This window comes from Tupaia chinensis, unplaced genomic scaffold (assembly GCF_000334495.1).
Source record: "Tupaia chinensis unplaced genomic scaffold, TupChi_1.0 Scaffold000252_1, whole genome shotgun sequence".
NCBI lineage: Eukaryota > Metazoa > Chordata > Mammalia > Scandentia > Tupaiidae > Tupaia > Tupaia belangeri.
In genome coordinates this window covers 3968122-3982366 of record NW_006159732.1, presented here as the reverse complement: position 1 = coordinate 3982366, position 14245 = coordinate 3968122, and the positions used below count along the sequence as shown (strand labels likewise).

General features: G+C 38.9%; 1 protein-coding gene across 1 annotated transcript in view; it reads right to left on the bottom strand.

Moving 5' to 3' along the window:
• The window catches only part of CD2AP (CD2 associated protein), a 179328-nt gene that overhangs the window by 56112 nt on the left and 108971 nt on the right, over nt 1-14245 (bottom strand). The window contains exon 19 of the mRNA XM_014588009.2: nt 9808-9908. Within this exon, the coding sequence (XP_014443495.1) occupies nt 9808-9908 (101 nt within the window). The remainder of the gene's footprint in view (nt 1-9807; nt 9909-14245) is intronic.

Here is a 14245-nt window from a genome sequence, read left to right as displayed (position 1 = left end):
GAAAAGTTTACTATGAACGGGAGTCCATGTTATTGTGAGCAACAACCTCAAATATCTCACACTTACCAAGGCTCCTGATTATGTTCTCTTATATGTCACTTAATCACGTATTATTGCTTTGGTCATGACAGGCCTTTCAGTGAGACAGGATGCAGAGATGGAAAACAGTGATACTGATGATCCTGACCCTGTGTAGATCAAGGCTAATGGATGTGCTTGTGGCAAGGCTAATGGATGTGCTTGTGTCTTAGTTTTGGTTTTTTTTCCCCTCTCAAACAATGTAATCTACATTTGAAATAGCATGCTAAATACAAGAAACAAACACAATAAAGAACCAACTACTTTACCAAGGCAGTTATCTATGTCTTGATCCCCCTCTATCTGTTCTATTGTGTTCTTCCACTGTTTAACAAATTCTTGCCTGTCATTATCTTTTGAAAATACTGTGCTGCTTTATTCAATTCTAACTGTGCATGTAGATCTCTGTAAGCCTGTTGTGAAGTATTTCACTTCTGATTACATTCCAAAGTCAATCTTACTAACTGCAGGGTCACTCTCTTCCAATCTTTCAGTTTCTGCTATAGAGCACAGACATTCAGTATATATTGAGAGGGGGCAAACAAAACCTCTTTCAGGTTAGCTTGCTTCGCTGGGCATTAAGTCTTCCATATTCGCCCACTTTGTAACAAATGTCAGGGTCTCATTGTTTTTTATGACTGAGTAGTATTCCACAGAGTACTGCCACATTTTTTCAACCCACTCATCTGTTCTTGGACATCTGGGTTGATTCCATATCCTAGCAACTGTAAATAATGCCACAATAAACATGGATGTGCAAGAGTTTTTCCGACTGAGGATTTCCCTATCCTTTGGGTAAATTCCTAACAGTGGAATTACTAGATCATATGGTAGTCATATCTATAGGTTTCTAAGGAATCTCCATAATGTTCTCCACAGTGGTTGTACTAATTTACATTCCCACCAACAATGTAGGAGAGTTCTCATTTAACCACAGCCTTGCCAGCACCTATTATTTATATTTTTAGTTGTAGCCCTTCTGACTGGAGGTAAGTAGTATCTCATTGTGGTTTTGATTTGCATTTTCCTATGATAAGTCATGATGAGCATGATTTCTTATGCTTTTTGCCCATCATGTCTTCTTTGGAAAGTTGTCTGTTCAGCTCATTTTCCCATCTTTGGGATTATTTTTTGTGCCCATCTTGGATTATTTTTTGTGGGTAAACTATTTGTGTTCCCTGTATATTCTAGTTATCCATCCCTTATCTGAGCTTTGAATTTGCAAATATATTCTCCCACTCTGAGGGTTTTCTTCTAATTATTGTATATTTTGCTGTGCAGAAGCTTCTCGGCCCAATAAAGTCCCATTTGTATATTTTGGAGACTAATGCCTGTGCTCAAGAAGTCACTGCCTATCTAAGGTCTCCAAGAGTTTTCCCCGTCTTTTCCACCAGTATTGTTAGTTTGAGGTTTCATGTTTAGATCCTCAATCCATTTTGAGTTGATTTTTGTTAGTGGTGAGAGATAAGGTTTCAATTTCATTCTTCTGCAGATGGATACTCAGTTCTCCCAGGACTATATGCTGAAGAGTTTTTTTGTTTTGTTTTGTTTTCCCCCTGGATTGTGTTGTGCCATTTGTCAAAGATCAGTTAGCTGTATGTTTTGGAATTTATTTGGAGGATCTCAATTCTGTTCCATTGGTCTATCTGTCTTTTTTTTATGCCAATACTATGCTGCTTTGAATATCACAGTTTTGTATTATGTTTTGAGGTCAGGAAGTGAGATGCCTCCTACTTTTCCCCTTGCACAGTACTTACTTGGTGATACAGGACCTTTTATGATTCTAGACAAATTTTATGATTGTTATTTCTATTTTTGTGAGGAATATCACTGGTAGTTTGATCAGAACTTTCAAAGAATTTGTGGATTAATTAGGGTAGGTTTGACATCTTGATAAATTTTTTTTTTTTTGGAGAGATGTTCGCTATAGGGCACGTACGCTCGCCAGACAGACAGAGACATTAGAGACAGAAAGCAAGAAATCGCCCCCCAGGGGTATGGTCACGCCACAATCCCTTCTCCTCCATTCTCCTCTCGGGATCTTGGGTGGGCACGCACGCACACGTGCCTGGCATGACATCTTTGGTAAGATTTATTCCTAGATACCTTATTGATTTTGTGGTTATTGTAAACGTGATTTTTTTCAATTCTTTTTATCCATTGTTGATATATAAAAATACTATGTCAATTTTACATCTTGCCGTTTTATGTATTCATTTATCACTTCCAGGACTTTTTTGTGAATTCTTTTCGATTTTCTATGTACAGCATCATTTAATCTGCAAATAGAATAATTTCACTTCTTTTTTTTTGGATATCCTTTATTTTTATTTATTTTTTTTTTAATTCTCATCTAACTGCATTGGCAAGAGCATCCAGTATCAGGTTAAAAAGGAAAGTGGGCAGCCTTGTCTTGTTCCAGTTTGATTATAGTATGATGTTAGCTATGTGTTTTTCATAGATGGCTTTTATTGTGTGGAGAAATGTTCCTTCTATGGCTATTTTGTTGAGAGTCTTACTCATGAAGAGATACTGTATTTTATTGAATGCTTTTTCTGTATCAATTAATATAATCATATGGTTTTTATCTTTACTTTTGTTAATGTGATATATTAAACCTGTTGTTTTGCTTATGTTGAACCATCCTTGCATCCCTGGAATAAAGCCTACTTGGTATGGTGTATAATCTTTTTAATGTGTTGCTGAATATGATTTGCTAGTATCTTGTTGAGAACTTTTGCATCAGTATTTATTCAGAGATATTGACCTTAAGTTTTCTTGTTGTTGTTGTTATAACCTTGTCTGATTTTGGAATTAGGATGATGGAAACTTTACGGAATTAATTTTGGAGGGTTCCTTCCTTTTGGATCTTTAGAAATATCTTGAGGAGAACGGGGGTGAGTCCTTCTTTAAAAGATTTTGTAAAATTCAGAAGTAAAGCCATCAGGACCTGAGCTCTTCTCTGTTGGGAGACTACTGGTGATTCAATCTCATTGCTTGTTATGGGTCTATTCAGATGTTTTATTTCTTCCTGGTTCAATTTTGGTTAAGTTGTATGTGTCTAGAAATGTGTCCATCCCATCAAGGTTTTGTTTATTGGCATATAATAGTTCACAGTATTCTCTGAAGATATTTTGTATTTGTTATGTCTGTTGTAATAATGCTTGTTTCCATGCTGATTTATCTAGTTCCTTTCTCTGCTCTTGATCAACCTAGCTCACAGTGTGTGAATTTTATTTATCTTCTCAAAGAATCAGCTATTGGTTTCATTTATTTTTTGTATAATTCTTTTATTTTCTGTTACATTTATTTCTGCTCGAACCTTTATTTTTTCTCCTGGAACTTTTTTGTTGTTGTTTTTCCAGTTCCCTGAGTTGTGCCATTAGGTTGTTTATTTGCCACCTTTCTGCTTTTTTTCCTTGTCGGCACTAACTGCTATGAACATCCCTCTTAGGACTGCTTTGGCTATATCCCATAAGTGATAAACACTTGTTTTTATCATTGGTTTCTATGAACCTTTTGATTTCAGTCTTAATTTCTTCTACAGTTGTAAAGTCATTCAAGAGTAGGTTGTTTAGTTTCCATAATTTTCAGAGTTTCTTGTATAGCCAATGTTTTGTTTTGTTTGGGGGGGTTTGGTTTTTGTTATAGGGCATGTGTGCTCACCACAAAAACAGAGAGACACAGAGAGACAGAAAGCAAAAAATCGCCTCCCAGGGAGGATGGCCACGCAACAATCCCTTCTCCTCCATTCTCCTCTCAGGATCTTGGGCATGCATGCACGCATGCCCGACATGAGTTTAAGCCACCGGGTCCAGGACTCAAACCACTGTCAACTACATGAAAGTCCAGTAACATAGCCATTACACCAACTGCTGGTCTTGATGTAAGGTTTTCTACACCTTTAGCAGCGTCTTCACCTTCTGGAATATCCATTCTATGGATATTTAGGTGTTTCATGGTGTCTAGAATTTCAGTGGGTAGGGCCCTAAGTAAGTCTTGTACAGTTCAGCAAGGTAGTTGTGTTTTTTGGGGGTTTTTTTTGTTGGTTTTTTTTTGGTTTTTTTTTTTATGATCAGTTATTTAATTAGGTTTTTGGCAAAAAATTTAGAACACCAATTTGTGAGGATAAACTCTCTTTGTAAGGGCAAACGCGGATCGCAGGTAGCCCTGGAGCTGAGGAACAGCTCTGATTTTTGGTAAAATTTCCAAGTCCACAGCTTTCTGATCAATCTTGTGCTGCTCTGAAATCTAGTATTTCTCCTTCTCTGTGTCAAAGATCTCACCTTCCTGGTGTCTGGGCTTCCACAGTTTCTTTTTCTTTCAGTAAACATCAGTAAGGTGTTTTGGGATTTTTACTTTACTCATATCAATCTTCGTAAGGGTGTCAATGACAAATTTCTGTGTTCTACACAGCAGAACTCAACTGAGAACCAGTGGTCCCAGTTACAAGTTGCAAGCCACTGCTCAGCTGCCTCTGTGGAGTCCAGTGAGGATGATCAGAATGGTCCCAGGAGTGATACTAGCTCTCAGCTTTCTCACATGCTGACTGAAGGTTTTATGCCGTGCCTGAACAGCTTTCGAGGCACATCTTCAGTAGGATAATACCTAGGCATTTTGCAGTTTAACCACCCAGGTACCACCATTCTTGTCTCCACCAACTAGTTTTGTGACAGTCACAAGAACTTCTCCTTTTTCTTTTCGATCCTGGATTTAGTGGCCGAATATTTTCTCTTGTACATGGCCTTCCTGGAATACATGGCAGACCGGGAGTATCTGCCAATGCCCCAGACTAGAATGGGTTTCAGCTGCAATGGGGCTTCCCCTCCTTGGGCTTTTTAGCCTTGGTGTCACCCTTTTTAACCTTGCCACTGGCATCAGCATTCTTGGCTTCAGGTTTCTTCTCCTTAGTATCCTGCTTAGCAGTTTTTTCATCTGCCATCTTGTATAGGGGGAAAGAGAACTAAACTCCAACAATGTAGTTGTATTTTAAGCTAATTTTAGTTTTAAAAAAGAATACAAAATTTTAAAACAAGTTTTAAAATTAATTAAGTATGTTGTTCTCATTTTTTCTTTTGGTTGTTTTTGCATCTTTACGATGGAATGGTTTATGCTGGAGACTTTTTCTCCAAGGTGAGAAATTCTTTCTTCTGTATGGTCCATCTGCATGGTCAATGCTTTCTAGGGAGATTTTAATTTCTTATATTGTATTCTTCATTTCCAGAGTTCTGTTTGACCCTTTTTAGGGTATCGATCTCTTCACAGAATTCTTTTTCATATCCTGAAATGATTTTCTCATTTCCTGGAACTAATTGTTTTTTTCTTGCATCTCATTAAGTTTTTTCATTACGAATGCTTGGGATTCCTTTTCTGAAATTTCTAAGTATTCCTTTGTGCTGTCCATCATTGGTAAGGGGATACTGCACCCACTTGTGGGAGAGTCACCCCTTATTTTCTCATGTTTCTTTGAGATCTGTGTTGGCTTTTGGTCATCAGATGCTGTATTCACATTTCCCTATTTATTGAAGTAGATTCTGTACTGCTGGAAAAGAAAATTTTACCCTTAGTTCCTAGGTGTGTTCCTACTGGGGGACAGTGTCTCCCAGATCAGAGCAATAAAAAGTAACGTCAGGCATTTGTCTCCTCTACCAAACTTTCAGTTCTTAATGAGGTGAGACAAGGTAAGAAGATATAATAACATAGTGAAGACTGCCAAGTCACTGCCGTGCACAGGGCAGTATGCTACAAGTTCCAAAGCTACTCCTAGGGGCAAAGAGTGCAATCATGAGAGGAGGCATGCTGAGACCAGGTCCATGACTCCCAGTGGGTGGGCCTAACCCTGGTCACTAGAGTGCCATGAAGTAGAGTGCTACGCAGTAGAGTGCCACAATTACAAGTTACTCCCGAGGACAAAGGGTACACTCACAAGAGGAGGCCTTCTAAGACCAGGCCCAAGTCTCCCAATGGATGGGCCGAGCCCAGACTGCTAGAGTGTTGGGCAACTGAGTGCTACAAATTATAAGCTATACCCTGGGGCAAAGGGTGCACTTAGGACAAACCTCCCTAGACTAGGCCTAAGTCTCTCAGTGGGTAAGGCCCTAAGTTAATCTTGTACAGCTCAACAATATGGTTATGTTTTAAGCTAATTTTAGTTTTAGAAAAGTGTACAAAAATATAGAACAATTTTTAAAGCTAATAAAGTAAAGAAGTTGTAGTGGGGCCAAGTAATAGCACAGTGGTAGCACAGCAGAGTCAACATGGGAATGGTGCTGGGTTCACAACTCCAGATCTCCTGGAGTATGCCAGACATACACACATGTGCCTGTGACCCAGGCCAGTTGAGACTGGGGGAGGAACACAGTGTGAGGAACCAGTTGGGGGTGCCTAGCTCTTTCTTCAATGGAGAAGTAAATAAAATTTTAAATGAAGAAATATGAAGTTACAATAAGCTAAGATTAATTTATCACTGCAACAAAAAATATTTTTACAAACTCAAGGTAGCCCAAGTATACAAGGTTTATAAAACCTATAGTAGTGTATAATTATATACTATATGCTTCATTCACCACTCACTTGCTGAGTTACTAAGAGCAATGTCAGTCTTCTGAGCTCCCTTTATGGCAACTATCCTATACAGGTGAACCACTTTTTGTCTTTTATAGTGTATTTTCAAGTATCTTTTCTGTTTATACATGTTTAGGTACACAAAGAATTACCACTGTGTTAATTGTCTACAGTATTCAGTACAGTAGTACACTGTACAAATTTATGACCTAGGAGCAACAGGATATAGTCCAGATACATAGCAGATTATACCATCTAGTGCATTGTCAGAAAAGTCAAGAAGCATTTTTGCATTAAAAAAAAAAAAATCATGATTTTTCCGACAATCCAATATGTTTGTGTTACATACAATGATATTTCTCAAAACATATCATTCACAAAATGATATATGACTATAAGTACTTTTCATCATAGTATGAAAACCATGATATAGTATATTAACATCAAGAAGTACATAGCTGGGACCAGCAGATGGTATGGTAGTTAAAGTGCTGGACTCCCACATGCTCAATGGCTGAAGGAGTCCTGGACTCGGTGGCTTGAAAATTATTCCAGATACATACCCAAAAATCACAAAAGGAGAATGGAGGAAAAAGGACTGTAGAATTCCCCACCCTCAGGACTGATTTCTCATTTGCCCTCTTACTGTCTCTTTCTAGGGAGCTCATACAACTAGAGTGTTACTCTTTCAAACACTACTGAGAGCTGGTCTGTAATTATGATATATTATGAATATGTATTTGAAAATTTTTGATTTGAAAAAACTTGGATGACTACAAGACTGTAACTTCATAAATGTCACAGAAACTTACTAAACTGTTTATTTAAACAATGATTCTTAACCAGATTTAAGAATTAATAACTTTCTTGAGAGATTTTTACAATAGTGTGTGTGTGCTCACTGGAGAGACAAAGAGAGATAGAGACACAACACAAGAAATCACCCCCAAGGCGGAATGGTCATGCCACAGTCCCTTCTCTTTCATTCTTCTCTTGGAATTTTGGGCATGCTTGTGCACGCACATGGGAAGAGTTTTAAGCTGACGGGTCAGGGACTCACACTGCGGTCCCTGTGTGGAAGTCCAGCAATTTAACCATTATGCCACCTGCTAGTTCCAAAATTAATTACTTTTAAAAACAGGATCTCAGACTCTATTACCCACCTCCCTCCAAAGAGAAACATCTTGGGACCAGCAGTTAGAGTAATGGCTATGTCGCTGGACTACCAAGTAGTCGACCGTGGTTCGAGTCCCGGACCCGGTGGCTTAACTCATGCCGGGCGTGTGTGCATGCATGCCCAAGATCCCAAGAGGAGAATGGAGGAGAAGAGATTGCGGCGTGACCATCCCACCTGGGAGGTGATTTCTTGCTTTCTGTCTCTCTGTCTGGCGAGCGCATGTGCCCTATAGCAAAAACCTCTCAAAAAAAAAACAGAGAAACATCTTCATGAATTCAAACTCTTTAGAAAAAATATTTATAGGGATCAGCACTTAGCGTAAAGGCTATGTCACTGGACTCCCATGTAGTCGACCATGGTTCGAGTCCCGCACCCGGTGACTTAAACTCACGTCAGGCACGTGTGTGTGCGTACCCAAGATCCCGAGAGGAGAATGGAGGAGAAGGGATTGCGGCGTGGCCATACCCCCTGGGGGAGGTGATTTTTCGTTTTCTGTCTCTGTCTTTCTGGTGAGCGCACGTGCCCTATAGCAAAAACCTCTCAAAAATTAAAAATATATAAATATATATTTATATTCACTAATAGTTAGGTTACTCAATTTCCATAAAGCAACTTACTAAGAGATTTATTATTATTTAAAATGTGTAATATTTGCCAAGAATACTAAGGAGTTTTAATGGATAGAACAGTTTTTTACAGAATAAACTATTCAGTATCAAAACTGAATTAGCAGCAATATCAAGCCCTATCTCGTACGTTACATGAAACCCAAGCCAAACAGAGAGGTTACACAATGGCTCTCCAACTGGCAGTTTTAGTCTTCAAAGCTTCTAGGCACCAACATATGAGTGAAAAAGTCTTCCAGTGATTCCAACAGCTGCCAGATTTGAATCTTTGATTAAACCCCTAAGATGGAATATAGACTAGTCATCCCTGATGTGCTCTATCTAAATTCTTGACACACAAAACCCACTGCCATATTAAAACAGTTGCTCTTTGTCACTAAATTTGGGATGGTTTGATATGTAGAAAAAGGTAACTAGGATACTCCCTTAGCTTCTGTGATTCAATCTCTCCATATGTAATATGAAACTAAAAGTTCCTATCTGATTAGGCTATTGAGAAGTATAATGGAAATAGTAAATGTGAAACACTCAGCACAGTGCTTCAAACATAATAAAGGCTCAATAAATGTTAACTATTATTGCCCACCAAATGGAAATTAAAATGCCTTTTGTATAAATGCAATGGAAGTTTACAAAAACATAAGCATTAGTGATAAATGATATTACAAGATATTACAGATACAAAATCATTCCCTGCTATAATATCTGACATTGAAACTTATATTTTGGAAATGGGTGGGCTAGCTCCATAGTGCAGTAGTTAAGTATTGTACACAGGAAGTGAAATCCTACGTGGCTGACCACAGTTTGAATCCTAGCCCCAGGGGCTTAAAAAACACGCCAGGTGCCATGTGTGGGTCCCAAACTTAATGGGGTTCAGAAATAGGCAAAAAAGAACTACAATGTGACCGTGCTTATTTGCGGGGAGGAGATGCCTTCTCTGGTAACCATATGCACACTCTAACAATGGAAACAAAGAAAGAAAATAGATCTTTAGCTGCCAAATGGGAATTTAACATTCCTTCAATGATAAATGCAGAGATGTGAAAGGTTATTTTTTAAATATTTTAAAATCTCACTCTAAGATATTAAAATGTGGGAAAACATTTTTGGTTAATATTTTAATATTACATTAATTTTTAGCAAAGTTTGTTTCTGTTCCTAAAGGCAATATATACAAATACAATACACAAGTATTAGGTATGCAGCAAGGACGACTAAGGAAGGTTTGCACCTTAAGATTTCACAAAGAGACTAACACAAAAATTTTCATAAAAATATTAATATCCTCACAAAGCATTTTTCTAAAACCCAGAGCAGTGATTTAAGCTGCTTTATCTCTAATATATGTGTCTTCCTTACCTCTTCATTAATATCAATAACATCTCCCACTTTCAGCTCCAGTTCATCTTCATTTTGTGGAATGTATTCAAAAAGAACTCTACACTGCCGCTTCTTAGTCTCTAAAGGAAGAAACAACATAAGAAAATTAGATTAAGAAAGATAAGTTTTAAAAATAGCATCTTTATTTACACAGCATGTTTACATTCATGAGACTTATACATGAAGACAACACATTCTGAGCAGCAAACCACAATCAGTTTAGGTTGGATTTTAGGCCTGCCCTTACACTACAGTGTATGCATCCTCAGATAAATTCAAATACAAATAAAGTATAAGGCCTTCCAGCATTATTATCTATGTGTATACATCTGATCCCACCAATTATTCAAAATATCCATTGCCAATTTTAAGACTAGAAAATCAGAAAACAAAAGTTGGTTTTGGTAATTACAGACAACATCTCCAGGACAGTCATTTTCAGATTATTTCCTAATCAAAGTCTAGGAATATTTAAAATGTACTACTTTCTAAAGTGTCTTTTGTGGGTTGGGCCCATAGGCCAGGGATTAAGTGCTGTGCCTGGGGGCCAGATTCCACATGGATGAAGGCAGTTCAAGTCCTAGTTCCAATGACTTGAAAAACATGCTGGGCACAGGCGCACGCATGCCCCAAATCCTGATGGGATAGAGACATGGAGGAAAAATGACTGCACTCCGTTGGAGGATACTCGTCTTTTCTCTCTGGTGTGTGCACTTGTCCTCTAACAATTTTTTCTTTTTCAAGTGTCTGTTGTTAAAAAGAAGCAAAATGTACAAACCAAAACCAAAAACGTATTTTGTTTTATTTAGTATCTCTTATTTTCTAACAGATAAAAATCCAACTCTCAGGACCAGCTGGTGGTGTGAAGGTTAGGGCACTGAATCCTAGGGCACTGAATCCCACATGGCTGACTGGTTGGTTCAAGTCCTGGACATGGAGACTTGAAAACACATAGGGTGTGATGTACATGCATGCCAAAAATCCCAAGAAGGGAATGAAGCAGAAGGGACTGCGATATGGCCATCCTCCCTGAGAGGTGATTTTTCTCTTTCCAGCCCTCTTTTCTCTAGTAAGTATATATGTCCTATAAAAAAAACTAATTTTAAAAAAATCAAATTCTCAAATAGGTGAAAGTAAATTGTGTCTCCACTGGAATTCACACATATATCAAAGCCCTAACCTCCAAATGTAACTGGCCATAGGATCTTTCAGGAGACAGCTAAAGTTAAATGATGCTGTAAGAGTGAAGCCCACATCTGCCCTTCTTCCACACCCACTGCACTCCTGCCAGGGAGATATGTGAAAAAACAGCAACAATGCAGCCTGCTACAAATCACAAAAAGAGGCACAGCTAGAAAACAAACATGACATATGATCTTGGACTTCTGGACCTTCAAAACCACGAGAAAATTTATGTCAAATTCACCAAGTTTATCATATTTTCTTATGGCAGCCCTAGCAGACTGAATCAAAATCTGCATTATAACAAGATTCCCATGTGATCCTCTAATCTTGGTCTTCTGAGACTTAAATGTACTGTTTCTTTTGTCGAAGACACTTTATTTTCACCAACAAAGCCCACTGGTGCCTGCCTTCAACCCATCTTCAAGTCTCAGAAGACACTTCCAAATAGGTTTCTCAATTAGGTGCTCTTCCTCTGTGCTTCTGTATAACTCTGTACTTGCTCCTATCACTTTCTGAAACCTACTTATTCTTCATAATTAATACTTTCTACTTTCATTCTTTCACAGTGACTTACTTTTCTGTGTGTATACCCCTCAACTCTACTCTGCAGGCTAAAGAGATACTGAATTTGTTAACTGCTCTTTCCGCAGTCTGTCTGAGCTGCTGCAACAAAAACCTGAGCCTGTGTAACCTAACAAATAACAAAAACTTATTTCCCCATACTTCTAGAAGTTGGAAAGGCTAATCAAGGTCCTGGCAGATTCCGTGTTTGGTGAGGGTCCTTATAATTTGTCTTTATATAATTGAAGACAGTAGGGCAAAAGGGGTCTGAAAGCCAATTTCTCCAGCCCATTGAGAAGAAAATAGTCCTATTAGGGACAAATCACTTCCCAAAAAGGTCCTCCAACCTCAAGATATATTTTCAAGTAGTAATTTAAAGTGTATAGCAGGGAACCAGCAGTTAGAGTAATGGCTATGTCACTGGACTCCCACGTAGCCGACCACAGTTCGCGTCCCAGACCTGGTGGCTTAAAACTCACGCGGGGTGTGTGTGCGTGTGCATGCGTGCCCAAGATCCCAGAGGAGAATGGAGGAGAAGGGACTGCGGCATGACCATCCCCCCTGGGGGGTGATTTCTCACTTTCTGTCTCTATGTCTCTGTCTGTCTGGCGAGCGCACGCGTCCTATAGCGAAAAAAACCTCTTCAAAAAAATAAAAAATAAAAATAAAGTGTATAGCATGTGCCCTTATAGCAAATTGTTTTTTAAAAACTAACTATAATTAGTATTTTCTTATCACAAGTAACTTCCACATAGTTTTTCACATCTACAAAGAAAACTTCTCATCTCATAGAGTCTTTAAAGACCTCTGCAAGTTGTTGCACTGACCTTGAGAAAATGTGTTCATAATGTGTTTTTGAAACTAGCACTTTTACAGACAATGGAAAGATGATCTACGTTATGCAGGAGAAAAGTCTATTTTGTTAAGGGTACTCTTAATAAAATAAAACCTTTCTATTTTGGCTGATAATTTTAGACTTAAAAAAACTGTGATTTGGGAACCAGTAAGTGGCATGGAGGTTAAGATGCTGGCTCCCACATGGCTGACTTTGTAGTTAAAATCTTGGACCTGGCATATTGAAAATCACTCTGGGCCTATGGACATGCATTCTCTAAAATTTGAAAGGTGAATAAGTAGGGAAGAAGGGATTGTGGGGTGGCCGCTGACCCAGGGGGATAGTGAGATTTCTCACTTTCCCTATCTCTGTGTCTCTGGTGAGCGCATGTGACCTGTACCAAAAACTTTAAAAGAAAAAAAACCTAATTTGTGGGTCAACCAGTGGCATGGTGGTTAAGGCCACTCACTGGTCACCACATGGCAGACTTCATGGTTCAAGTCCTGCACCCAGCAGCTTGAAAAACATGGTGAGTGTATTTGTGTTCATCTCTAAAATCCTGAGAGAATAAAGGAAATACCATCCCTTCAGGAGGTAATTTTTCACTAACTTTTTCTTTCTCCCTCTCCAGGGAACACATGTACTCTAAAGCAAAACTAAACTGTGTTTTGCTCCCTTTTCCTCAGTATAAATGTCTTCTAAAATTAGGCTTAACATGAATAGAGCATTAATAAATTCCCATCCCAGGTACATCAACTAGCTTTGAGCAGTCTAGTTATATTTTAACCAAGACCTTCACACCTTCACTTTTTCTTCTCACTGTGCATGATTCTGTCCAACATACTGGGCCATCAGAAAGGTCATGATGTATTTTTTGGGTTGTTTTTTTTTTTGTTTTTTGTTTTGTTTTGTTTTGTTTTTTTTGCTACAGGATGCATGCGCTCACCAGAAAGAAAGAGAGAGGCAGAGAGACAGAAAGCGAGTACTCACCCCCCTCCAGGGATGGACACGCCACATTCCCTTCTCCTCCATTTTCCTCTCGGGATCTTGGGCACACACGCACGTGTGCCCGGCATGAGTTTAAGCCATCGGGTCCAAGACTTGAACTGCAGTCAACTACATGGGAGTCCCAGCGACATAGCCATTATGCCAAATGCAGGTCCCATGCTTTATGCTTTTTTTGGTTTTTTTTTTTTGAGAGGTTTTCGCTATAGGACGCGTGCGCTCACCAGACAGACAGAGACAGAGAGACAGAAAGCGAGAACTCACCCCCCAGAGGGGATGGTCATGCCACAATCCCTTCTCCTCCATTCTCCTCTAGGGATCTTGGGCACGCACGCACACGCGCCCAGCGTGAGTTTTAAGCCACTAGGTCTGGGACGAGAACCGCAGTCGACTACGTGGGAGTCCAGTGACATAGCCATTATGCTAACTGGTGGTTCCCCCATGTTTTATGTATTTTTAAAATAATTGCCAGGGGCACATGCACACATGGGGGAGGAATAACCCCTCCATGGGGCATGGTCATGCCATAATCTCTTCATTTTTTCACCCTGTCAGAATTCTAGGCACAAGCACACACATGCCTGTAACCAGCACGTTTTTCAAGCTGCCCGGGACCAGTAAATAAACTATTATTAGCCATGTATGATCATGGTTCTCTTACTTGGCTACCAGGACCAGCTCAGTTTTAAATACTTTTTAAATAGTGTTTCCCAAGACTATAAGCTCTATGCAAAGTATCTATTTACTTTTTTTTTTTTTGGTTTTTAACCACTTTCTCACAAGCAACAAAATAAAACTCAAGACGGACTCAAACATGTACTGGACCTCAAA